The 24,126-nt window shown below is 42.3% G+C and overlaps 1 protein-coding gene across 1 annotated transcript in view; it reads right to left on the reverse strand.

Annotated features, from left to right (window-relative positions):
* Nucleotides 1-1,561: 1,561 nt before the first annotated feature.
* LOC107390009 (obg-like ATPase 1) overlaps nt 1,562-24,126 on the reverse strand; it is a 57,618-nt gene continuing 35,053 nt past the window's right edge. Inside the window, exons 8-11 of the mRNA XM_015966476.3 lie at nt 9,603-9,743; nt 8,950-9,046; nt 4,484-4,606; nt 1,562-1,841 (exon numbers count right to left, since the gene is read on the reverse strand). Coding sequence (XP_015821962.1) covers nt 1,740-1,841; nt 4,484-4,606; nt 8,950-9,046; nt 9,603-9,743 — 463 coding nt within the window. The 3' untranslated portion in view covers nt 1,562-1,739. The remainder of the gene's footprint in view (nt 1,842-4,483; nt 4,607-8,949; nt 9,047-9,602; nt 9,744-24,126) is intronic.

A 24,126-nucleotide genomic window follows, 5' to 3' on the forward strand; every position in this document is an offset into this window, starting at 1 on the left:
CTGATCAGCAGCTCTTATGTTCGAACTCCCACAGAGAGAACAATCTTACTCTGGAGTGCCGCGTCTGCAGCCGTACAATTCCATCAGCATAAATGCTTCACAAACACTCACAACACAAAGTATAGGGCTGAGAAAAACTGTGCTTCAGACAACAAGAATCGTTCCTGCTCAAAGTTGCGGACTGGGGGGGGGAAAAATGCAAGTTTTTCTGCTGCAATAAAAACCCTGAAAGGTGGAATTTGTTTTGCAAGAAAAAAAGTTGAGATTAAGATTTTTCTTTGTCTTCAGAACAAACAAATTACATGCCTCATCCTGTCAAGGTTTAAGCAGAAGATGAGCTCATATGCAGAGGGAAAAACACTGCCAATGAAGGGTTAACTCAATCTCTTTACAAATCATAATTCAAAGTGACCACTTCCTTTGGCAGAGACACCTGCATCCTCCATGTGCCCTTCCAAAATCAGCATCACTTAACAGACTTAATTATAATTGTCCCCTCTATTCTACAGTCAATGTCAGCTGTGTCTTTTAATTCTCTAATCAGTGGCCGGCAGGACTGCTATCACCATCCCCATGCAGCTCTCCACTCAACACAGAAATCCTTAAACACACACAGACTGGTTTTGTCAAATGTTTTATTGAGTGTAGACATCTGGCCTACTGTAAAACATGCATTATCTGCAGAAGGGGGAGAGGAGCAGGTGGCATTGTCCCCACTGTCAGCTGTGTCAGTGCTGGCACCCGTGATGGAGATTAATGAAGTATCTGGAGAGTAATACACTCCTTCAAATGCTGCAACAATTTGAGGAGAGTGAGAGTGAATGGAGGGGGAGCGGGGTCTCGTCCTGATCTTAAATGACTGAGCTGTCTCTTACGCGAGGTGAGATTTGATCTTAAAGCAGCAATCTGGAATTTTCCCTCTTTCAGGAAATATGTATGATTTTTTAGAAACCTGTAAAAGTCATAATCTTACCCTGTGCTGTGGTATAATATAGCCAATCAAATGTTCTGGTAAGTCCGTCCCCGCTTCCTTAGAGCCCCATGCAATTCGAACTGAGTGCCGCTAAGCATTAGCCAATAGTGTTAGACATCCACTTACGTACAGATGTCAATCACAAAGCGTGCATGAGCATTCGTAGATGTATCTAGATTGATGCAGATTTGCTGACGTTTTTTATGGACAGGTAAATAATTTATATATATATGTGTGTGTGTGTGTGTGTGTGTGTGTGTGTGTGTGTGTGTGTGTGTGTTTGTATTGAACAACAAAAACAATATTTTTTAGCTCTGTTGGGCAGTTACATGTGCATATTCATGAAGGAGAGCCATTGCCTTCCAGCCATTGCCTTCCAGCAGTAATCACGGAAGTAGGAAGAGGGGCTAAGGTGCAATAAATTCATCTACCTCTAGATGGTGTCGTCTGAGAAAAATTCCAGGTTTCTGCCTTAAGGGACGGGTAATCAAATGTTAGGCAGTGACAGTGTGCACTCTGACCTCTGACATAAAATAATAATAAAAAAAGTTGAGTGTAAGAAATGAAATGTTGAATTAACTTAACCAAGTTATGTCAGGTTCCACAAAATCTGCTTAAATGTAAAGAGTAATATGTGTTGTTGTACATTATGTTTACAGTAAACGTTTTTACTCTTGACATTTAAGCAACTTTAGTGGAACTAGTTGACATAACTTGGTTAAGTTAATTCAACATTTCATTTTTACAGTGTATGGTCCTTCTGGAGTCATTTCTTCTTTGGTGCATTTGGTGCATTAAATTTAAAGAAAATGATGTCTCCATCTTCAACGACGTAGTTCCTTCCCTGCTGTCTGTACTTTCCAGCTGCCTGTAAAAATAATAATAATAATAATAATTAGGAATTCTGGTTTAAAATTTCTGTCACACTCAAGAGATTTACTAATAACAAAGAGTACCCATGCAAGAATGGACAAATTTATCATTTGCAGTAACTAAACAGTGCTGGCATATTTCAAACAGACACACACACAGACACACACACAGACACACACACACACACACACACACACACACACACACACACACACACACACACACACACACACACACACACACACACACAACTGCATGCACGTTTGCTGGTGGGGTGTCTAAATTCCCACTGAGTGAGTAATCCTCTCTTCTGCCTATTTGAGTTTCTTGTGCACAAGCACAAAATGTTAATAAGTCTTTGATTACAGCACTATGAAATTCTCAAGGAAACTAAATAAGTTCTAAAATTTCTTTTGTGTACAGTAAGTGTTTGTTCTCCTTCCCAGCAAACTCAAAATAATTGACTTGAAGTGCTAATACAGACGGGCTTATGCATTCTGGTTCTGCACGGTGCACAATTAATTAGAGGAATCAATGTCCCCTTTAAAGACTCAGGAGACCATTTAATCCAAGCTCAATACCACCAGAAACACTGGATGGAGAGGGAGAAAAAAAAGGAGAAATCAATGGCTATTTGTGATTCCTGAGTATGTATTAAACCAGACACATCTAACTGGTTCATTTGCACTTGAAAGCAGCCATCTGGAGCAGCAAGCTTGGCTTAAGCAGATATGATTACTAATAATATGATATCCCCGTACACCGGCCCTATTCAGGCTGCCTATTCCCACAACTGGCATTAAGTAGCACAGACCTTAATGCCCCAGTCAGAAGCGCTTCATGTTCTTCTGAGGCTCAAAAAGGGATTAGTAAGAGAGCACGCAGTGAGGAGCTGACACTCAGATCTCCACCTCGGATAACAATGGTTAACTCCCCCACCCCAACCCCCAGAGACCGTCTCCGTTAGCAGCTTGTGAGGGACAATCCACCACCACTGCATTCACTATCAAATATTTCTAACAAAAAGGGTTTGAATAGCAAAAAGGTTTAAATGTTTTTTTAGGGCTTCCTTCCACACTGCATGGTCCCCATGGGCCTTTTGTGCCAACATAATTACATTAGCTGAGTGTGTAAGTGGGCACGTGGAGATCGTACCAGCATGGCTTACAGCTGCCGCTCACGAGGGTCATGGACAGCAAAGTTAGTCACTTCTGATTTTCATTTAATTAACTGAGAAGTTAATAGGTTTATTTTTATTTTTTTTTACAAATTACAAGTGTTGAACAATTGATTTTTCGCTTTTAACGCTCACCTTTAAGATAAGAAACTTAGATGGATAGTTCCATTTTTGTAAAGGAGGTTCGGTGAAAAAGTTATGAGTCTTTGAATGACCTGAAATCGGACAAATCCTGTTTAATTCTGAATGAAATGAAGAGTTAGTAGCTAGTTTGAGTATCAAATTCATATTGCTCAAATATTTTATGCAACCTAAATCTTACGGACATCAGCAGTTTTTTAAATAGTTTACGCAGTTTCATGTTATGCAAGAGTGAAATAATTTATTTTAACTATATAATTAACTACATCAACGTAGAGCAGCCCCCCCACACAAAATAAAACTAGAATAACATCAGGTAATAAATGTATTGTGACATTTTTATTGTTCTAATAATACTTTTTTTGTCTGAACAATATGACTATTTTGTTTATACAACATCATTATATTGTACAAACATGAAACATGTTTATTGTAAGAACATGAAAAGGATCACGTCACAGTGTGACATCACTCTAATTTTGATTCGCATGTTGGCAGCTTTGCATTTCCACCTAAACAGCATTTCCAAGAATATTTGAGATCTGAGTTGAATCAAAATTGCAGCAAATAAAGTTGGTCTTGGCCACTCTCTTACTAGCAGTTAGCTCATCAATCAAACGTCACTGAGATCCTACAAAGATTTATCTACAACAAGCAATTGTTTCTTTAAAAAATGGTTATTATTTTTAAACTCAGAGAACCTGGCTGATGCATTCTGCAGAATCCCAGCGGGAATTGTTTACAAACTAACCACAACATCATCAGCTATTGCGTTTGACAAGAGCGTGCACACCAACAAACCCACCGTGCAGCTAAAAAGGTCAAAACAAACACTGGCCATCATGAAAAAATAAGATGTGCAAGTCATATTTCTGTGCCACCCATCCATGAAGCAGTCCCTATTTGAGGAATTTTACACTTTATTTAACTTGCCATTTTAAATCACTGTCACGTGCCTCCAGTGGCCCTGGGAGTTGGTGAAGGGGAGCTCTAAGCCAACAGTGCGCTGTATAGATCTGATAAAAGCCTGGTAGGGTGAAGAAGTGCTTCCTCTGAGCGACTGTGCTGAGCCACTAGCAAAGAACCACCATCAGCCAGTTAAGACACATTGTGATAAAGATATGCACAGCTGGAGCACAATGGCAGTGTTTAGAGCCCGAATCAGTTGGCTTGTCACAAGTGGCGTTGGAGTGTGTGCAGTAATTTCTTCCCCCGAGTAAAGGTGAAGAGGAGTTTTCAGTGGGAGCTGTGTGGCGACTGTCAGCTCCACTGATCACAGGAGACTTCCCCTCATCTCCTCTGGCACACTAACTGCTCACCTTGACAGCGTTCTCACTGCCTTCTTCTTTAAAATCCTGGAATTTCATTACTTCTGCCATAATGAAGCCCCTCTCAAAGTCTGTGTGGATCTTCCCCGCAGCCTGCGGAGCCTTAGTTCCCGTCTGTCACGAGGAAGGGAAAAGAGAGGACAAATTTAATGTTTTTGAAAAGATGGATTACAGCATGCGAGCGACATGGTGTTTGATAGGGTGATAGCAGCGTGATGACTCCAGAGGTGTTTTTTTTTCTTCAGTCTGCTTCTGTCCAGATTTCTGGATAGCTTTCCACTCGGCTGTGCCCTGCCAGGGCAGCCTGGACACCGATAAGGACCCGGTGCTGCTATCAATGCCTTCTGATTCCCATTCCTCGGTGGTATTGATTTCTGTCCAAGCAATCTTGCCTCATTGTGGGTCGCTGCTCAGCTCTCTGATCATGACAGCAAGAAGACCTAGTGTTGCAGTGAGAGGACAAGGTGGTATAGACCTCACTGCATCAGGCCGTAGTACTGTGACACACTAGAGTTTGGTTAATTCATTTTCAGTCTTCTGCAACAACACCCCGAGGTAGCTGTGTGCTTCCGTATTTGACATCTTTAAACTGACTAATTATTTCCTTCGATTCAATAGATTTTATTGGTTTAAAGGTGCAGTATGTAAGAATATAGTAAGAATTTTACAGTGAGAAAATCCCAAAAGAGGCTAATGTTTCAGTCATTTTGGTAAGAAGTTTATAATGAAACATATTGCGTACCCAGCTTGCTGTGGGGATTGTCAGCTTTTCTCCTTTCAAAATAAAGGAAGAAGGGACGTAACTGCTGTTTACCATCAGTGAGTGTGGGGGCGCCATGTCTCCTGCCAGCTAATACTGCAGCGCTGACAATTGTAATTTGACAACGGCCGGTAAAAAGCTCCAGAGTTGTTTAAAGTGGTTGCAGTAACCAGATTTTACCACAGGAAGTCATTTTTACTTCATTTTTACATAGTGCACCTTTAAAGCTCTCACACACTTGTTTATTTAATACATTTGCTGGGGTTTCTTGAATAAATGAATGCTTTATGAGTCAACATTTGTGGGGGAAAGGTCAGATAAGGACATGATTCAGAGTCTTATTCATTATCATTTCCTGATATTCAGACAGCTTGTCTCTGGCTAACAGAAATACGACTCTTCCACTGCCTCCATTCGCTCTGCAATGTTGGTGTTTTATCTCCACAAATGAAACAAACCAGAAGGAGTTCTGTCATGTTGTGGAGTTGCTAATATTAACAGTTAGCTTCTACTATTTGAGACGTGCTCTGCTCTCTCCTGGATGCTAAAACCAACAACAGCCTTCCCCCGTCATGATCCAAGATGGTTGAGTCCATGGATGCTAATTTACAGTGCGACGTAGAGCTGTGTGGCTTTTCTAATCTTAGCGTTTCTTTGTCAATTTTCTATCGCAGGTCAATGCAGGAAATAAGGGTAGAAGACTATTTTCACGTTCAGCCAGCATATATTAATCTCAGAGTGGCTGGTCAAACAAGTGAAAAACGGTTCCTCAGTGAACCCACTCTTTATGAGTTTTCATTAAATTTCTAACACTCCAAGACTCAAATGTTGAATGAAAAAATGTGCAATTTATGTGCACTGAAACAATGCACAGAAATGACAAATGACCAAAATAAGTGACATGGCTGCCGTGCATCATTATGACTCCTGCCTGTCGACCCGCTCTCTCTGCTCCGCAGATCCGTGCTCAGGAGCTGTTGAAGCAGTTTTAATTATGTATATACGTAATCAGGTTGGGGTCAACATATTTCATGCCACAAGAATGATGCGTATTTAATGACTCTAATACATTACCATCTACTTGCAATCTCACTGACGGAGTACTTGTGAGTTTAACTACCATTAATCAGCATCAAGGTTTGTCTATCTGGAGGAGAAAAATAGATTAGGGGAGGGATTTTTTTCATATGGTGCATTACAAGAGATCCACATTGTCCTAGTTAGGAGCTGTGCAGAGCAGGCTGATAGATAATGGTCACCTCGAGGCTGCCTAATAAAGCATGTTAAAGAACTTAGGAACATGACATTACTGAGCGTAGTTTTTACAATGCAAGATGTATTGGCTTAATATAGTTACTCACTGATGCTTACCTGACTAAATGCCCTTCACATGCAATCAAGGCTGGCTGTAATCACTTATACCGAGAGGGACAAGTCTGTTTTTGATGATGCCTTTGAAGTATTTTGAAGGCTTTTTGTGTAAATAGCAAAGGACATCGGTCATAATGAGATGCCGCTTAAAAACACGGTGATGTCATCAGGCTGAAACATAACGATAGAAGGAGTGATCTCATGTTTCCCTCTGGTTGTTCTGTACTAGTATACATAGTAAAATTACGCGACAAAGTTTGTCTGAATGTACTTGATGTGGATTCAGTGCAAATAAAATGATATTTAGAGAACACAAAAAAGATAAAATAATTATTTAAATTTTGTAAAAGCAGAAAAATAACATTTTCAGCCTTTTTAGCCTTTTAAAGTGATGATGTGTATTTTCCCTGACGTGCATATACCTAAATCCTTGTAAGCAAGCGGTATTTTTGTGCTTGAGTAAGACCTTACCAACAGATGGCCACTGGGGTCAAAAATCCCTAGGAGTTCAACCTCCAGCAAAATGACATCAGTCTCCCTTTCATCACTGACAACGAGTGAAGGGGTAAATGTTTAAAACAACAACATTTAAGAATGGCAAAAGTTTTGTAACCATTTGTTACAAATCAGTAAATGCATTTTGTCCTCATGGGCTCTCATAGAAGGAAACATGGCGTCTAATATGGCGTTGTCAAGAGACTTAGACCCGCTCCCATGTAATTTAGACCCAGTTTTTGAAGTTATGCAGTACAAAGCCGCCAGTATTTTTCAACAACTGGGCATCAATTAATTCATTCTCAACAACATTTCAGTGGATATTTCTAGAGATTAATAGTAAAAAAATACACGTTGTCTCTTTAAGTGCTGGAAATTGTAATATTCAGATTTTATTTCTTATGATAAATTTTAAAACTGAAGTTTAGAAATGAGTTTTCTCTGTATAAATTAAAGTTTCTGTAAAACTTTTATTCTAAAATACATTTATTTAAAATCAAGAGTCTTAACATAGAAACCTGAAGTTATTTCTCACAGGGCACCATGTAGAGATGGAAAAACATATTGCACCACAAGCCCCTCTCCCGTCTTCCATATTTGCGTCCGGAATAAACACTTCTTGTCCACCAGCCAACAGAGCTAAAACACTTTGTTTTTTCTTGTCGAAAGCAAATTTAATTCTAGTTTTCTTCTTCTTTTTAGCCACAAGTTCCCCCTTTTAGCATTTGTTAAAGAAAATAAAGCAAAACACCGTTCTGAGTCATCGTTTGAGCCACTCCCATAAAATTTAAAAACCAGTTCAAAAACATTGAAGAAAAAAATTCCTGTAATAAAAGGGAGATCATTTTTGCAGAAACACTAACATACCATAGAATTTAAGGTTCTAGCAAATTACCTATATACAAATAATGTATGTAATAATGTATAATGTATGAAATAATGTAACAATGAAAATAACTAACATTTTAGACATGTTTACACTGAAAGGATTTCCCATGATTACCAACTCAGAATAAACAAAATTAAAAGCGGGTCATGTACAGATTTTAAACGTTCTGAAGCGTGAACACGACCAGACTCACATCCAGAGAACAAAACAATACTGATCTGCTTAGTGACAAGTTTTCTGAATGGAGGCCATTGTGGGAAAATTGCACAGCTTTTTGAAATAGTGCTTTCGTCTTCAAATGGATACGTGCAGAGGACTGAAAGCTGTCTATACTGTACAATTCTTATCCAAAATAACAGATTTGTCAGACAGTTCTGAAAATAAATATCACATTTAAGCCACAATTTTGTATTTATTACTCATTAGTTATTATTCACTGAAAGGAAAAAGAAAAACAAGCAAAGCCGACATCTGTATTGATGTAAATCCTATGATCCCGTTGCAAAAGGCTCTTGGCGGTCCGGGTTTGGTAAACTGAGACACACGCAGGGGGAGGAGCCCCCAGCAAGGCCCACAAACAGTCGAATGAAAAGCGACATCAATTTTGGCACAGACAACCTCCGTCACACAGATTAGGCAGGCACAATGCGCCGGCTCCTTATCTCCAGCGGCAGGAGGAGGGCAGGCAGATCTGCACAGGATGGAAACATTCTCATGGACGTAATGGGCAAAATCAATTGTTGCCCTCCTCAATCAATGTAGCCCCCGCTTTCACCGTTCAGCAGCTCAGCAGTAATTGAAGTTATCCTCGGTCTGTAATGACTAGCTAAAGCACAACCATGACAAAGTTGAAAGTGTGTGGTATCAGCGAGGATGCCAGCAGGGTGGAACGTGGGATGCTTGCGTGTATTTATTAGTGTGTGCTTCCTTGGGCGTTCCTACCCGTATGGTCCACGCTCGGACCTCGTCCGGGCCGGCGGTGAAGAAGTACTCCAGCTGCAGGGCTGCGTAGCCGGTCTTGATGATCTTGCCCAGGGCGCTGGCGGAGGAAAAACATCGGCGTGAATCAAGGGGCCTGCATTGTTTTAGTATTCTTTATCGCCGCCGACGCCTAGACAAAGTTCTCTTCAGTGGCACGGCACCATTCATTCCAATATAAACTCATTAAGTGAAGCAAGATGGGTCACTTCATTTCACATAAGACATTCAACTCTCCAATGGTTTGTATGATTAATTAGAACGCTTGGAGACTCATTTAACATTTTTAAGAATTCAACTCAATGCCTCGGTCTTTGCTCTGAGAAAGCGGAAGAAAAAAAACCCTGCTGTCACAATTTTTCTCTCCATAGAGATTTTCACGAGAACAATAAACCCAAAATGCCCAAGTTATAATTATACCTACAGATGACAGATGACAGTTAAAAACTTAATTTAGAGGAAAACCCTTTGACTGAGTTGTTCAGTAAGAAGAGGGATCCTTTGCTTTATAATGGTAATTACTCTGCCATTTATTATTCTATCAGCACATGCAATTAAAGGAGTGCATGGAGGACACAGCTGATAATAAAGTGTGGGGAGAATGAATGCTAATTAACCTCTGCGTCTTGTGCTCCGTGCAGTACTTGTGTCGCTCGTCCCCGCTCATGTCCTGTAGCTGGCTCTCCAGGTTGCCACTGAAGGGGATGACCAAAGCGCCGGGGTCGTGACTGTCCACCCACTCCTTGATTTTCACCAACCTGACACAAAGACAGAAGCGGCAAAGCTTGGTGGAGGAACTGGATTAACAAAAATGCACGTTTCCAGGGGACCAATGCACAGCTCATGAAAAACAACAACTTTGGAAAAGTTTAACGTTAACATGTCAGAACCGTTAGCAAAACACATCAGAACTGAATCGTCTGGAAATTGAAACAGAAGAAGCTTTAAGCCCAGGTTTTTTTTCCACCTGCTGATATTAAATTAAGACTTTAATGATGGCTTGAAACCTTCATTTTTCTTCCTGCTACTTGAGCAACAGGTGCATACTTTTCCAAGAAGGGCTGCAAGCTAATTCTGTGCTAATTTCAAACAAAATAAGTGTTGTAATGAAATAGTTCCTGCAGGCACAGCTTCTGCAAATGTCATCTAGATTAGATTTGTTTATTATTATAATTAAAATTAAACACTTATAATTTCTTTCTTCTCTATAACAATGCCCCAGCCAGTGTCTACATCTGCATCTCATCTTAAGAAAAACAGGCAGCACGTGTGTTTTTCTACTGCAGCTTGGTTGGCGTTACTGTTGAGTTAAGTTGTCATATCCATTAGCCACCAACAGGTGGAGCTGCAGGCCTTAACCCCCCAACTTTTATGGGTAAAACACAGTTTTTCCAAGTTTTTTTTTAGCAAAAAATAAATAAATAAGTAAAATAAAACCGATGTTATTTATGTTTTGGGTTACACAGACTGAAAATTACACTTTCAGCACCAGCACCATCTAGTGGCTGAGATTTGCATTACAGTCTAGGTACTTCCGCGAACACACACCTGCTCTGTGATTGACATCTGTACTTAGCGGATGTCTAACGTTATTGGCTAATAATGAGTAGCACTCAATTTAAATTACATGGGGCTCTACGGGACAGGGGAAGGACTTAGCACAAAAAAAAGACATATTGCCTACATTATATCACAGTCCAGGGTTAGAATATTACTTTAACAGATTTCTAAAAAATAAAAAAATAAAATAAAAAAATAAAAAAGCATACATAATTCCTGAAAGGAATTGCAGTTTTAAAGTTTTAGTAAATCAGCGGTTAAAGTAAACATTCTTATCATGTGCATGAAAATAATCCAAATTTGAGCTAATTTAGAATAAATAATGTATCTGAAATGTGAGTTCTTTGAAAATTAGACCATCCTCTCTTTCCAACATAACGAAACACTGAGATTTCCAGCTGTTTTGTCCAATGCTGTAATGTGAAGGCCATTTAATTCACCTGCTTAGTGTTAAACAAACATTTAGCCCAGAGCCAAAAGGAAGAACAAATAACCACCAAGTGTTTCCTCACTTTTAAAAGTCTTTATCACCACTCAACATCCTGAGTTTTCTGTCTTTCTCTCTTTTTATTTTAGTCTATCAGTCCAGCAGGACACCTGACATTGCAGGACAAAGATATCCTCGCTCTTAATGGTAAGTCTCAGCCAGAACAATACAAGGGGGTTAGGGCAATTATGAGATTAGCTCCACAAGCTCTGAGGCTACGATTGGACGGATCGCGAAGAACAGCGTCACACAAATCCATTTTCACACGGCAGCTCTGAGGCTGGATTGATTCTGAAGGGGTCCCTGTCATTATGTGTAATCCTAGTTTCCTGTTTAAAGCCTATAAGAATCAAAGACGGGGAGGAACCCGGCCACCTCAACATCGCATCTATTCCAAGAACAATGTCACTGCTTTATCACCTGCAGCCCCACATCGCTTAGCTAATGATTATCAATATAGAACACAAGGCAGGGTAACGGACACAAGGGGAGAACAGTTTGTGTTTGAATGTTTTTTTTAATCCTACAACTATTTTAAATCCTGCTTTCTCCCTCAGTTTAGGTCCACATCTATGAAGAGCTAATGTTTCCCTTTTCTGTTCACGTTACATATGGAGCGCTGCTGCTGCTGGAGTGTCTAACGTGGTAACCATAGTCTCACCAATAAAGGACAAGAAGGAGAAAAAAAGCCTCAAAATGTAAGAGATGGAAGGATCTCCAAGAGGGGGAAAAATCCAATCTGAGATAATAACAGCTGTAGTTTGTCACTTTTAGCAGCACAGCTGTCTATTTGGTGGCATGTTATTTGCATTCCTCAGGTATAACGTTCTCTACAGGCGGCTGAATAATGATTCACAAATCACTCTCTCCACACCAGTCAAGGGCTGTGATCCTTTGAATAGACCATTGTACCTGGGACTGTAATTGGTGAAGATTTGACAGAGCCGAGCCAAGCCGGCCGAGTAACAAAGAGGCTATTGGTAGAAGGCTGAGGGATGATTTTAATAATGTGAAGCTGAGATGGAGAATGTGAGCCACAAATGAGCATGGGGGTCTCTGGGTCCTCGCACTGAGTGACGCAGGAGCAGACAAACACCTTGCCACAGGAACATGAAACACCCCCTTCTCTCAACTCCAGAAACAAAGCACTGTCAATTAAGAGCTTTGATGCGCCGTCAAAATGACTCTCAAAACTAATTCTGTCAGCTTCACCAACACATCCCCACCCTGCTTTGAAATGTGTATTTATGTGACTTCCAATTATGTTTTCATGGGCATGTAAATTTGATGAAATATTTATGTAAACCATGCTTTTGTATTTGGTGTCTTTTCTCATCTTTCAATCATTCTGCACATGCTTTTGTATAGTTCAAAGCCTTATTTTGTAGGTTGTGCACAATTAATACCAGAGATGTCCAATATTGGCTTGTTTACCAATATTCGATATACCCATGCACCAATATAGTCTATCTGTTCATGCCAAATACTGGTATAAACAGATACCACTCATAAAAAATAAAAGCTGAATTACTTTAGATTATTAACATCACATATCATGCGTACCTAAACTTTAAACATTATTTTTGCATAATATGACAACGACTTCAAAAGATTGGCCCTAACCCTTGTATAATGTGTGGTGGTATGAAAAAGTAATTTAAAGAGTAAAAAAACGACTACATTTTAATTACCTGCTGTAGGTAACGTTTTGGAGAACTTAAACTTAGAGAAATAAAGATGAAATAAAGTTGCAAGCAGCGTCGTTCGGCCCTCGCTTGGCACCACTCGGGGCCAGTGTCGAGACCGAGGCCACTGTGCATCACTGCATCATCAGCACGCCAAACCATCTGTTACACCTCCTATAAGCTTACAAATCAAAAGTGCATGTCACCACTATGTGGTTGCATAATGGAGATATTGCTGGTTGGATAAATCTAGGAGGCGCCGTTTCAAACAAAAAAAAAATTCAAAGTTTGAGGCCTAGCCCTGCCCCTTCTATATATATGTATATATATATATATATATATATATATATATATATATATATATATATATATATGAAAAGTATTTTTTACCTCATTTCGATCGGCCATGCCTTACAAAACAATCCATTAAAATTTTCAGTCGATCATGCAAAAATTGAAGGAGTAGTTTGATCAAATGCTGACCCTTCAAACGGCCGATTAAACATGGCCGACTTCCTGTTTGGTGGGTGCAAGAATTTTTTTGTGCAGATTGGTGAGTACTACACATGTGCAAAAAGTCACAACCTTACTATGAAAACAAGTAAATAGAGGGGTTTAGTTTTCACTTTCTAGGGAAGCGTTTCCCAACCCTGGTCCTCAGGGCTCACTGACCTGCTTGTTTTCCATGTCTCTGCTTCAGCACACCTGGATTACATTGCCTCCTCAGGAGGACATCAAGTGCTGCAGATGCCTGTTAATCACTCATTCATTAAAGTCAGGTGCATGACAGCAGGGGCACATTGGTATTTAAAATACAAAATTTGACAATACGACTGACATGTGTGCAAAAATGCAGAGTTTTTCGATATGTTATGGCTGCCAAAAAGCCAATTAATTTGGCGGAAGACCGAGAATAATAAACAGAGCAGCTGCTAGTCTGCTCAGGCCTAATTATTGATGGATTGACAGGTTAACGGAGTATAATGGCTCATGAAAATGTCTTTTTTTTTTCATTCGAAACTTCACATAACACAGTTGTTCCTACAGAAGAGCCACAGCTGCTGCTTCCACAGCAACACAATTCCATAAAAATAAAAATTATCAGGCGTGAATGTAATGAAATGAGCTAAATCATTCCCAAGAACCTCACACCAAAGGTGTCACACTACTTGTCGGTAACAACATGGCGCCTGTGCTTGGCTTACCCGCCGTTACTGGCCACTTTTTCATATTTTCCTCCACTAACCTCCTCTTTTCCACCTTGCTCCTGTCTGTGATCCTCTTCAGTAGTGTCCCTGCTACCATCTCCTATGATCGCCAGACTCTTTTGTCCTTCTGTTCGTTCACGATTGCCCAAGATGCACCGAGGATGTACCTTCCTGTTTGTTTACCTGAGTGGCGCACTGGCCCGGAGCCAAACGACGATTCCAATCATGGCGCTCCCAGCGATGTTTATCCGGTCCCAGGAAAATGTCGGAGGAAAAGTGGTAAATGAGCAGGAATCCAGGTGAGAATAAGACTTCTCTTAAAGCGTGGTTTATCTAGTAAACATCGGCGTGATCTTCTAGCTTCTTGTCCTTTGTTTGGCGACTTGAGCGCCACTTCCGCATTTCCGCCAGGCCACGTTGCGGTGCGGTTTCTCCATCCAAGTTTTTTAAGGTCGGTTTATCCTCATTCCTCAGTGGTTTCTCCTCCTGTTCCCTCCATAAGAGGTTTTTATAAACACTGTGGATCTAACCCCTTCTTTCCACCTGAGCCGTCAGCAGCACGTTACTGCAGCAGCACCTCACAGCTGGAGATGGGAACCGCTGTGGTCAACAGAACCTTTTCCACTAGAGCCGTCAGCAGCGCGAGTCAGCCGTGTCTCAGGAGCAGCATGTTGCAGTCCTTACGTGCCGGTTCTATTTTCTACGCGTTACGCCTCTGAAACGGGTCAGGTTCGACATCGTTGGGGAAGGAAAGACAGGAAATCGGACGCGGAAACGGAGTGAAGCTTTCTGAGATTTTCTGAATAAAGAAACGTACTGCCTTCCGGTTGCTTTACTTTAAAAAAAAGTTACTAACTGTGCGGCCCCGTGAGAAGTTATCACCTAGCTAGCGGTCTCCTTTGTTTTTCCGGTCCGTATTGGCGATTATAAAATGGACAGAACATAAAACACAAACCTTTTGGAGCCATGTTGTAATTTTCTCCTGCTTGTTGTTGTATTCACTGACCAATTCACTCGTGTGACTTTGTGCTCTGTTGGTGACAGCTGCTCCCCTGCTGCTTCGCGTCTCGTGGGAAGGGCCAAGCAGCAGCTTACGCGAGCAAGACGTGCTGCTGCAGTAACGTGCTGCTGACGGCTCCGGTGGAAAGAAGGGGTAACCCTGCTAAATTGCGTCCTCTAACTCCAGCTGTTTCTGTAGTTTCTGATTCCTCCACCTCACTCAGCATGGCTCTATGAAACACATGCTCTGTTAACAATAAGTCCTTCCTGCTCAATGATCTAATTCTCTAAAAACCTGGATTTTCTGTTTCTGACTGAAGTTTGGCAGCAAACATCTGATTATTCTGGTCTGATTGAACTCTGCCCGAGTGGTTGTTCTTTTCTTAGCCAGCCCCGGGGTTCTGGTCGTGGTGGAGGCCTAGCTGTTGTTCCTTCAGGAGTTTAGTGACTTTCTATCCTCCACTGTGAAGCTGTCCAGACTGGTGATTGTTGGTGACTTTAACATCCACGTTGATGATCCCTCTGATCACTTTGCCATGAATTTCTCCGGCCTTATCGACTCCTTCAGCTTTACCCAGCATGTTTCTGGCACCACACACTCCAGGGGGCACACTCTAGACCTTGTTTTTACCCTGAGTCTAAATGCTGACAGTGTTTGTCCTGAGGATGTTTATATTTCAGATCACCATTGCATTTTCTTTATCTTGTCAGTTTCTGCATCCCCACCTCCTGCTCGCCGTATGGTTATTTCTCGTTTTCTTAATGAGAGCACAGCTAGCAATTTATCTGCTGATTTTGATCCACCCTGTTCTTCTGATAACGACCCAGATTCCTTAACTTCTCAGTTTAACGAGCACTGCCTCTCCATTCTGGACAACATCTGTCCTGTCAGAACCAGATCAGTTCCTGCAATGACCCCTACTCCCTGGTTTGATGACAGCCTTCGCAGCCTGAAGTGCCAATGCAGAAAAATTGAGCATTTGTGGAAGAAAACCCATCTCCACTTCCATCTCCCGCACCTAAAGTATCTCCTGACATCCTTTAACTCTGCAGTCAGAGACGCTAGGGTTTCCTATTTCTCCAACCTGGTGTCCCAGAGCAAAGGGAACCCCAAGGTGCTGTTTAACACCATCAGCAGCATTGTCTCTCCTACAGCCTCCATCCACTCTGTTGCAGACTGTGAGAACTTTCTGTCTTTCTTTGTGGACAAAGTCAATAAGGTTAGATCTAGCATCTCTCCTTCAGCCTTATCGCCGCCTCTCCCGACTCCAACCAGGCCCACCATCCTAGATAGCTTTGCTCCTGTTTCTTTGCCTGAGTTAACCAAACTAGTTAACTCTATGAAGACCTCTGCATGTCCCCTCGACATCTTACCCTCATCTTTGTTTAAAAGTGCTTTTCAGTCCATCGGTCCCAGCGTGGTCTCCATTATTGATGCTTCTCTGGTTTCTAGTCAGGTCCCTGCTTACTTTAAGAATGCTGTAATCCACCCGCTTCTTAAAAAACCAAGTCTTGACGCCTCTCTCCATAGCAGCTTCAGACCCATCTCTAAACTTCTGTTCATCTCCAAGATCTTGGAAAAGGTTGTGGCTAAACAACTCACAGCTGCTCTTGATGAACATAACATCTATGATAGCTTCCAGTCAGGTTTTCGTAGAGCTCATTCTACTGAAACAGCTCTTCTTAGTGTCTCTAATGACCTTCTGACTCACAGTGATGCAGGGGACTGTTCTGTTCTGGTCATGCTGGACCTGACTGCAGCCCTTGACACTGTTGACCATCACCTGCTACTGGAGAGGCTGAGAGACTGGGTAGGCCCATCAGGATCTGCTCTGGAGTGGTTCTGCTATCTATCTGAGCGCTCCCTTTCTGTGGCCGCCTCCAAATTTAGGGTCCTCCACCACCTCCGTTACCAATGGTGTCCCACAAGGTTCTGTGCTGGGGACTCTGCTCTACCTCCTCTATCTGCTTCCTCTTCAGCACATCCTGAGCTCCTTCAAAGCAATCTCCTACCATCTTTATGCAGATGACATCCAACTGTACATCTCCTTTAAGCCCCATGAGATGTCGAAGCTGCAGCTGTTACACACCTTCTTAGACTATTAAAACCTGGATGGCTGGGAGCTTTCAACAACTGAATGAAGATAAGACTGAGATCCTCATCTGTGCCCCAGACATGCTGGTTCCCAAAGTCAGAGACTCTCTTGGTCAGCTTACTTCTCACACCAAACCTTCCGTTAGGAATCTTGGCGTGACCTTTGACCTAGCTCTCACCCTGGATTCTCATGTCAGTTCTCTTGTTCGCTCTTCCTTCTTCCATCTCAGGAACATTGCAAAGCTAAGTCCCATTCTGTCCCGCTCTGAACTTGAGACAGTTATCCACACCTTCATCTCCTCACGCTTAGACTACTGTAACTCTCTTTTCGCGTGTCTGAGCAGAACCTCCCTGAACCGTCTACAGGTGGTTCAGAATGCCTGTGCTCGGCTTCTGACCAAGTCCTCCAAACACACCCACATCACCCCGCTTCTCCTCCAGCTTCACTGGCTGCCAGTCAACTTCAGGGTTCATTTCAAGATCCTGGTTCTGGTCTATAGGGCCTTACATGGACAAGCACCATCTTACATTGGTGATCTTCTTAGTCCCTACACCCCCAGCAGGTCCCTGAGGTCCAGTGGTCAAAGCCTACTGGTTGTGCAGTGCACCAGGCTAAAGACCAAAGGTGACAGATCATTTACTGCTGTGGCCCCCAGACTCTGGAACTCTCTCCCCCAAGCCTGAGATCAGTGGACTCAGTGGTCTCCTTTAAAAAGCAGCTGAAGACTCACTTGTTCAAGCTGGCTTTTGTATGACCTTCTTCACCACTCTCTTTATTCTGCTCTCCCCACCTATTCCACCTTCCTCAGGATCTACTAATTTCCCTCTTTCTTACTCACTCTCTCGCTTTCTTAACATTTAGTTTTTTAATCACAATAGTCTGTTCTTTGCTCATTTTTAAATAAGTTTTTAACCATTTTCTAAATTCTTTTTTATATTTTTACATTTTCTGTTTTTGTGAAGCGCCTCGTGATTTTTATCTTGAGAGGCGCTATAGAAATTATATTTTCTTCTTCTTCAAAGCACCCAAACACACACAGTATTTGTTTTAAATGCAGACAAAATAAATGTCTCTTTATTAACCCAGAAATAAATAGTATACATGAAATATCCCTTCAGTTGGAGCCACTTGCTAAAAGCTTTCAGCAGTCTGAGCTGGAATCAGTCTACAAGTCTGTGTGATGCGTCTTGTCAGTCCCCCATTATGTCCCGGCTCTGAGTGTCATCTCTCACCGCTCTGTTAATAGACAGATTCAGCACTTTCTGCTCCTGATATCCCTCTCTGAACAAATGATGCCTGAAATTTTTATTCTTTTTATAATGGAATTCCAATGGCCTTTGCTGCAAATCAAGTGGAAATTTTTTGCATATCAAGTGGGAAAACTTAAATGTTAACCACGTTTTAATGTGATTAAGGGGTGACAGGGACATTATTTCTGCTAATCATTCAGCGGCATGAAAGCTCAAACAAGGCAAAAGCACATGCTGTGTTTGTGCTCTGACTCTCGCCCTGCAGTCAGAGAGATTATTCTAGTTTTTCCTACACGCACTTGTAGCAAACTTTTACAAACCTACAATGTGAATGTATTCTTGTAATGGTACTAAAAAGTGAGCATGAAAGCAATCTCCTGTGACATCATCACTATTTAAGGTTTAGAAGAAGAAGAAAGAAGAAAATATCATTTCTATAGCGCCTCTCAAGATAAAAATCACGAGGTGCTTCACAAAAACAAAACAAAAAGTAAATGAGCTTAATTCATCAAATTTAAATATGTTGCAAATAATTAGGAAAGAAAACAACTGAACCTTCTACCACAGACTGTGTCTGAATGGTGATGTCCCACTGATGGAGGGTGGACACCCTCGGGAATGTATTCGTCTTTTTGTGTGGGAAACCTGAGGGGGCATAATTCCTGTGTTTCTGCATGCCTGGGGCCTTTCTGGGCTTTGTCGGAGCTTTGATCTGCTTAAATGACTCAGTGCAGGAAAACAAAGTGAATGTTCTAAAAGTACAGGGGACTACCTGGGACAATGACACAGGTCTGCATCTGACATGCACAGGTTTGGCCCCAGTAATGGAAGGCACCAGTTAAGCCAGTAAGAGGTGGGCCATCACCTCCAATCTGAGAGCTCCATTCAGCAGCGACTGAGGTACGAATTAATCAGCTCCTCGACATACCCACAAGGTCCAGACACAGTTCAGGTCTTTTAAAGCTGGTTCCTGAGTGACCTCAGTTTGAAGAAATAGCTAGAACTCTGACTCAGTGAGTCTGAGCAGGACCACGATTCAGATGGACTGAGAACAACATAAATCTAAAAACTCTGAAGCAATTCGTGTAAATGTCTGTGTGGAACACATCTGAAACCGGTTTGCATATAAAACGCTCCCAGTAAGAAGTCACAGTGTAAATGCATCTATTATGTTACGCTCTGCCCATGCGTTTGGTGGAGAGCCCGGGTTAGTCCTAAACCTTTCACATTATAGCTATTCCAGCTGAAAAAATATTTCATGTTGTCACGGAAAAACTCCAGGATGTAACACAAGTGCTACAATAACCCCTGGATCACATCAGACGCGGAAGTGCGACGGTGCGCCGCAATGCTCCGTGGAACGAAGAGCGCTTCTATTTTCGGCACCCTCGTTAACCTACGATCTCGGTCGCATCAGCTGGAAAGTGCCACGAAGGGTTGCGCCGTGCAGGGTTCGTTTTGGCGTGGCTCTAATTGTTTTGCGAGCCGCGAGTGAGCTGCGTCAATTCTGGCAGGAAGTCAAGTCTTCTTCCGGCTCTTGGAGAGTACAGATGCTTTTTTCCTCCTCTCCTCCCTATCTCATCTCAAGGCTCTTTGTCTGTCTTTGGGTGTACGGTGCTTCTGCATTTTTTCTGGAAACTGGAAATTATTTAAATGGACCTGGTCAGTTGGTCTCTCAACGCGATTGACAAAATTTTTTCAATGATGAGAATGGGAGAAGGGGCTCCTGGCTGCCCCTCTGGGACAGAGCCAGCTGGGTATATCATGGACTCCTAGAAACAGTGGAACCTGATCCGCCTCTTCCAACTGTCTGTAGAGGATTCTGAAGATGTCTGGATATTTGTGGTGTTGGTGTCAGATTTCGTGCTGTTTGGCCTGAGCAGTTACCTGGCTTACCAGAAAATTAATGAGCTGTTGAGGAATATTGGCTCAATCCCGGAGCTCAGGCATGGATTACACTGCTCTGTGGATTCACAGACTCATATAATTGTCGAGATGAGTCGTAAGCTTGGAACTTTGGTTGAGATTCAGACTCTGGCACAGAAGGTTGATGCCATTAAGGATAGAGTGGACAGATCAGCATGAATTGGGATAGATTAATTACGCCATTATTGGATTTAGAGGGGTTGAGGACCAACAGAACTTTAAGACAGAGGAAATGATCTCTGTCTGGCCCCAAAACAAGTTCTTATCTGAATCTGGTGCCCTTGAGCCTGTGAGGCTGAAGTTTTTACTCCCCCTCAGAAGAAATGTGAAATGCTGCCATCGCCCTGGTAACTCTGTCTCCCTATCCCAGCCTGGGTGGGACTGCGACTGGTGAAGGCTGTTGAATTGTTTCCAGGAGTCACTGTGCTCTCAAACCCAAACACCTCCTTCTCCTGTCCAAACAGAGGTGACGAGCGCTGCTTATCGTGGCTGCATGCACTGATGTGAGGAGAGTCCCCAACTCTACCTTCCCCCCTAGTGGACACTAATGTTGTGTAATGTCTGAAGTCTGTTGCATTTCTGTCTGAGGTGTTTTTTGCATAGCAAAGCTGCCCTCCCTGTGGAGGGTAACTCTGAAGTGCCTTTTTTCCCTCCCCCTGACTCAATCCTCATATAAACCCTCTTGATCTATTACGGTAGCGCGACTCGGGCTGCAAATGACCACAGTCACCAATTCTTGTCATGTGTCTATGCCTATGTATATATGTCTGATCTCAGAATTGTGTGTACTGAAACTCTATTTTCCCTCTGGGATTAATAAAGTGTTTTTGAACTGAATTGAATTGAAAACCAAAACAGAAGAGGAAGGCCAGTGAATTGAACAAAATAAAGAAATATTTCAAAATAAAACACAGCGATTGATAAATGTGATCATTTTTGTGTATCTAAACAGACTAGAGAGATGAAAATGAACAAAGACACACACACACATGCGCACGCACGCATGCACACACGCGCGCGCACACACACACACACACACATAGTATTTCCATAATTTTAAATGCATTTTTTACAGCAAAAGATGGATTTAATAATACAAACAAATATGTTAATTTCAATACAATAGCACTGTACACTACCACAGACTAGTGATGTGTCGGTCGCGAACGAACCGGCTCTAAGAGCCGGCTCTTTGAAGTGAACGATGGGAGCCGGCTCATCATTGGGAGCCGTCCCCTCCCCTCCCCCTCCCCTCTTGCTTTGGTGAACGCTACAGGCGATTGGTCAACATGTGTAACTGTGTGACCAGACTGTCCACACAGAGCAGTAGGGACGGGGAAGAGGGAGGATCAGACTCAGACACACAGCAGAGCACATGCGGGTGGAGGTAGATGAGAGGGAATGAGGAGGAGGAAAAAGGCGAGCGAGATAGAGAGGAGAGTGCGACGAAGATGGTGAGAAAATGAGCGCCAGCAGTAGGAAAGTGAAGATTTCTTAAAGTGTTCAGTTATTAAATCCATAGAAATTATAAATATTTGATATATTGCATTTGTTTACATTAGTAAATCATTTTACACAGTTTTGCATTATTTTGGTTATAAATGTACTCTACGCAACAGAAAATCTGAGGAGCCATTTGGGAGCCGAAAGAGCCGGCTCTTTTTGGTGAGCTGAGCCAAAAGAACCGGCTCTCTAAAAAGAGCCGGAATTCCCACCACTACCACAGACACTAGGCTACTTAACCATTTAGAAAGGAACTGGTCTACAAAACAGCAGCAGGATCAGCGCAGTTTCTGATAACAAGCAGGGCAAACTGGTTACACACAAACACAGACACACACTCACACAGCAAGGGCACAGGGGTGGGGTGGAGGGGGGTGGAAAACAGTAGGCGTGAGCAGAAGCGCTCGTCGAAAATTCTCGCTTGATGTGAACAGAGGAGCAGCGCGCAAATTTCGTGAGCGATCCACTTTGCGGCGCTTCGCAGCTGATGTGAACCTGGGGTAACACTATTCTTATGCAAGCCTGTAATGTGAAATTGACGGTGACGTAAATGCCTCCATGGTCTTTCCATGAACATTAACAAAAACAATCACTTGAAATTGTTTCAGTTCAATAGCAATCAACTTTGGTCTTCATCCACCTGAATCTAGTCATTAGCTTGTCAATCCAGTCAGAAATGAACTTTATTTCTCCGAAGTGATGTCCGTCAATGAGCTTCCTATGATATAAACAATATTAATTGTTCATACGCTTTATGTAGAATGATATGAACCTTAAATTCAGTCGCTCAGCTCAAAAAGCAGGAGTCCTCTCTGTTCTGCTGGTTTCACCGTAAAGGGACGAGCCATTTTTGAGGTTAGGATGCTGCAGCACACAGAATACACTACTCCCCCTCTCTCCTTCCTCTGTTAAGAGAGACAGAAATGAGAGGTATGAGCTCATGATGGCTTTTGAGGCTGGGAAGTCAGGGACTCAGTGGGATGCTTTTCATCCTCCCAGTGGTGAGCTCCTGAGCGACAAGAGTGCAGACGTTCTCTGCTCCCTGTGGCCATAGCTGTGTGGAAAGACATTACACATCAGGCTCTGAGAGGGGAGGAAGGATGTGACGCGCGCACACACGCACACGCACACACACACACAATTACCAATATTATCAACTTCTTTCAATCTTCAAAGCAATCACAAGCTGAAGGAAACAGAACATGGGGAACGCACAATGGGAGCACCTTTAATTAAGAGCATCATCTCGCATCGTTTCTCAAACAAACCTTGAGGGTGTGCTGGTAACAAGCTTTTTTAAAACAACTTTCCTGTCTTTGATAACTGCACCCATTAAATCTCACAACCTTAATATCCACATACGATAGGACACCTTAACAAACCACTGCTCTTTAGTCTTCAGACCGCGCCATCAAAGACATATCCTCGTTTAAAGCCGAACATCATAAAATTCCTCCCCAACCAATATAATTTGCATCACCCAAATTGTATTCTCTATATGGGGTATCCATGCTGCCATTTATGGTGGTTGACTGGGTGAGAGAAAATAAGGAGGCTGGGGTACAGAGAGAAGGAGCGAGAGAGAGAGAGAGAGAGAGAGAGAGAGAGACGAGGGGGGAGTCATCAAGATGTGACAATTGTGACAAGAGCAGGCAAAGTGTAGCGTCGAAGAACACCACACAGATTTCTCCATCTCGTCTTTTTTTCCAGGATGACAGCTTAATGTCTGCCACATGCAATATTTATTCCCATCGTGTGTCAGACTGTCTAGCTGTCCCGCGGAGTACAAAGAATGCCACTTATTAGAATAAAAGCCGAAGGAAGGTAATCAAGGACATATGTAACATCAGCCAATCATGCCCCCCTTCCAGGGCGACATCTATTTTTTATCCTTCTACCCCCCCTTTTTGTAGCAGTTCAATAATAATCTTGATAATAAGCTTTCAGGAGCTCTATGTGGCAACACTTAATTCATTTATTTGTCTCATTAGGGCTCGCAAGGCTGCAGGCTACTCACTGTGGCATGCCTGTTTGCTCTTAACCTTATCAGAAAGAAAATAAAAAGCACCGCTCCACAAAGCCGGAGCGACAAAAATCTATCATTAGAACAAACTTGACTCGCACAGACATCTCTTTTCATGTCTGCAAAATGTCAAACTACACGCCGCACAGGTGAGGGTTTCTCAGTGTGCCTTCAGAGGACTGCGGCGATGTTGTCCTCTGCAGGACAGGTGTCTGAATGCATTACGGAGCGACTCAGTCTTCCTCTGGTTGGATAAAAGCAGGAAGAAGCCGCTGACTCCTGAGTCACAAAAGACAAAACAAGAAGAGAAAATGCCTCGTTCTGAAGTTAAGGCTCTGTCTCATTAGCTGTACTAACAGAGCACATCAAAGACAATGAGGTGACATGTCAACAGTGTCCTTTCA

The sequence above is a fragment of the Nothobranchius furzeri genome, chromosome 14 (genome assembly GCF_043380555.1).
Source record: "Nothobranchius furzeri strain GRZ-AD chromosome 14, NfurGRZ-RIMD1, whole genome shotgun sequence".
Taxonomy (NCBI): domain Eukaryota; kingdom Metazoa; phylum Chordata; class Actinopteri; order Cyprinodontiformes; family Nothobranchiidae; genus Nothobranchius; species Nothobranchius furzeri.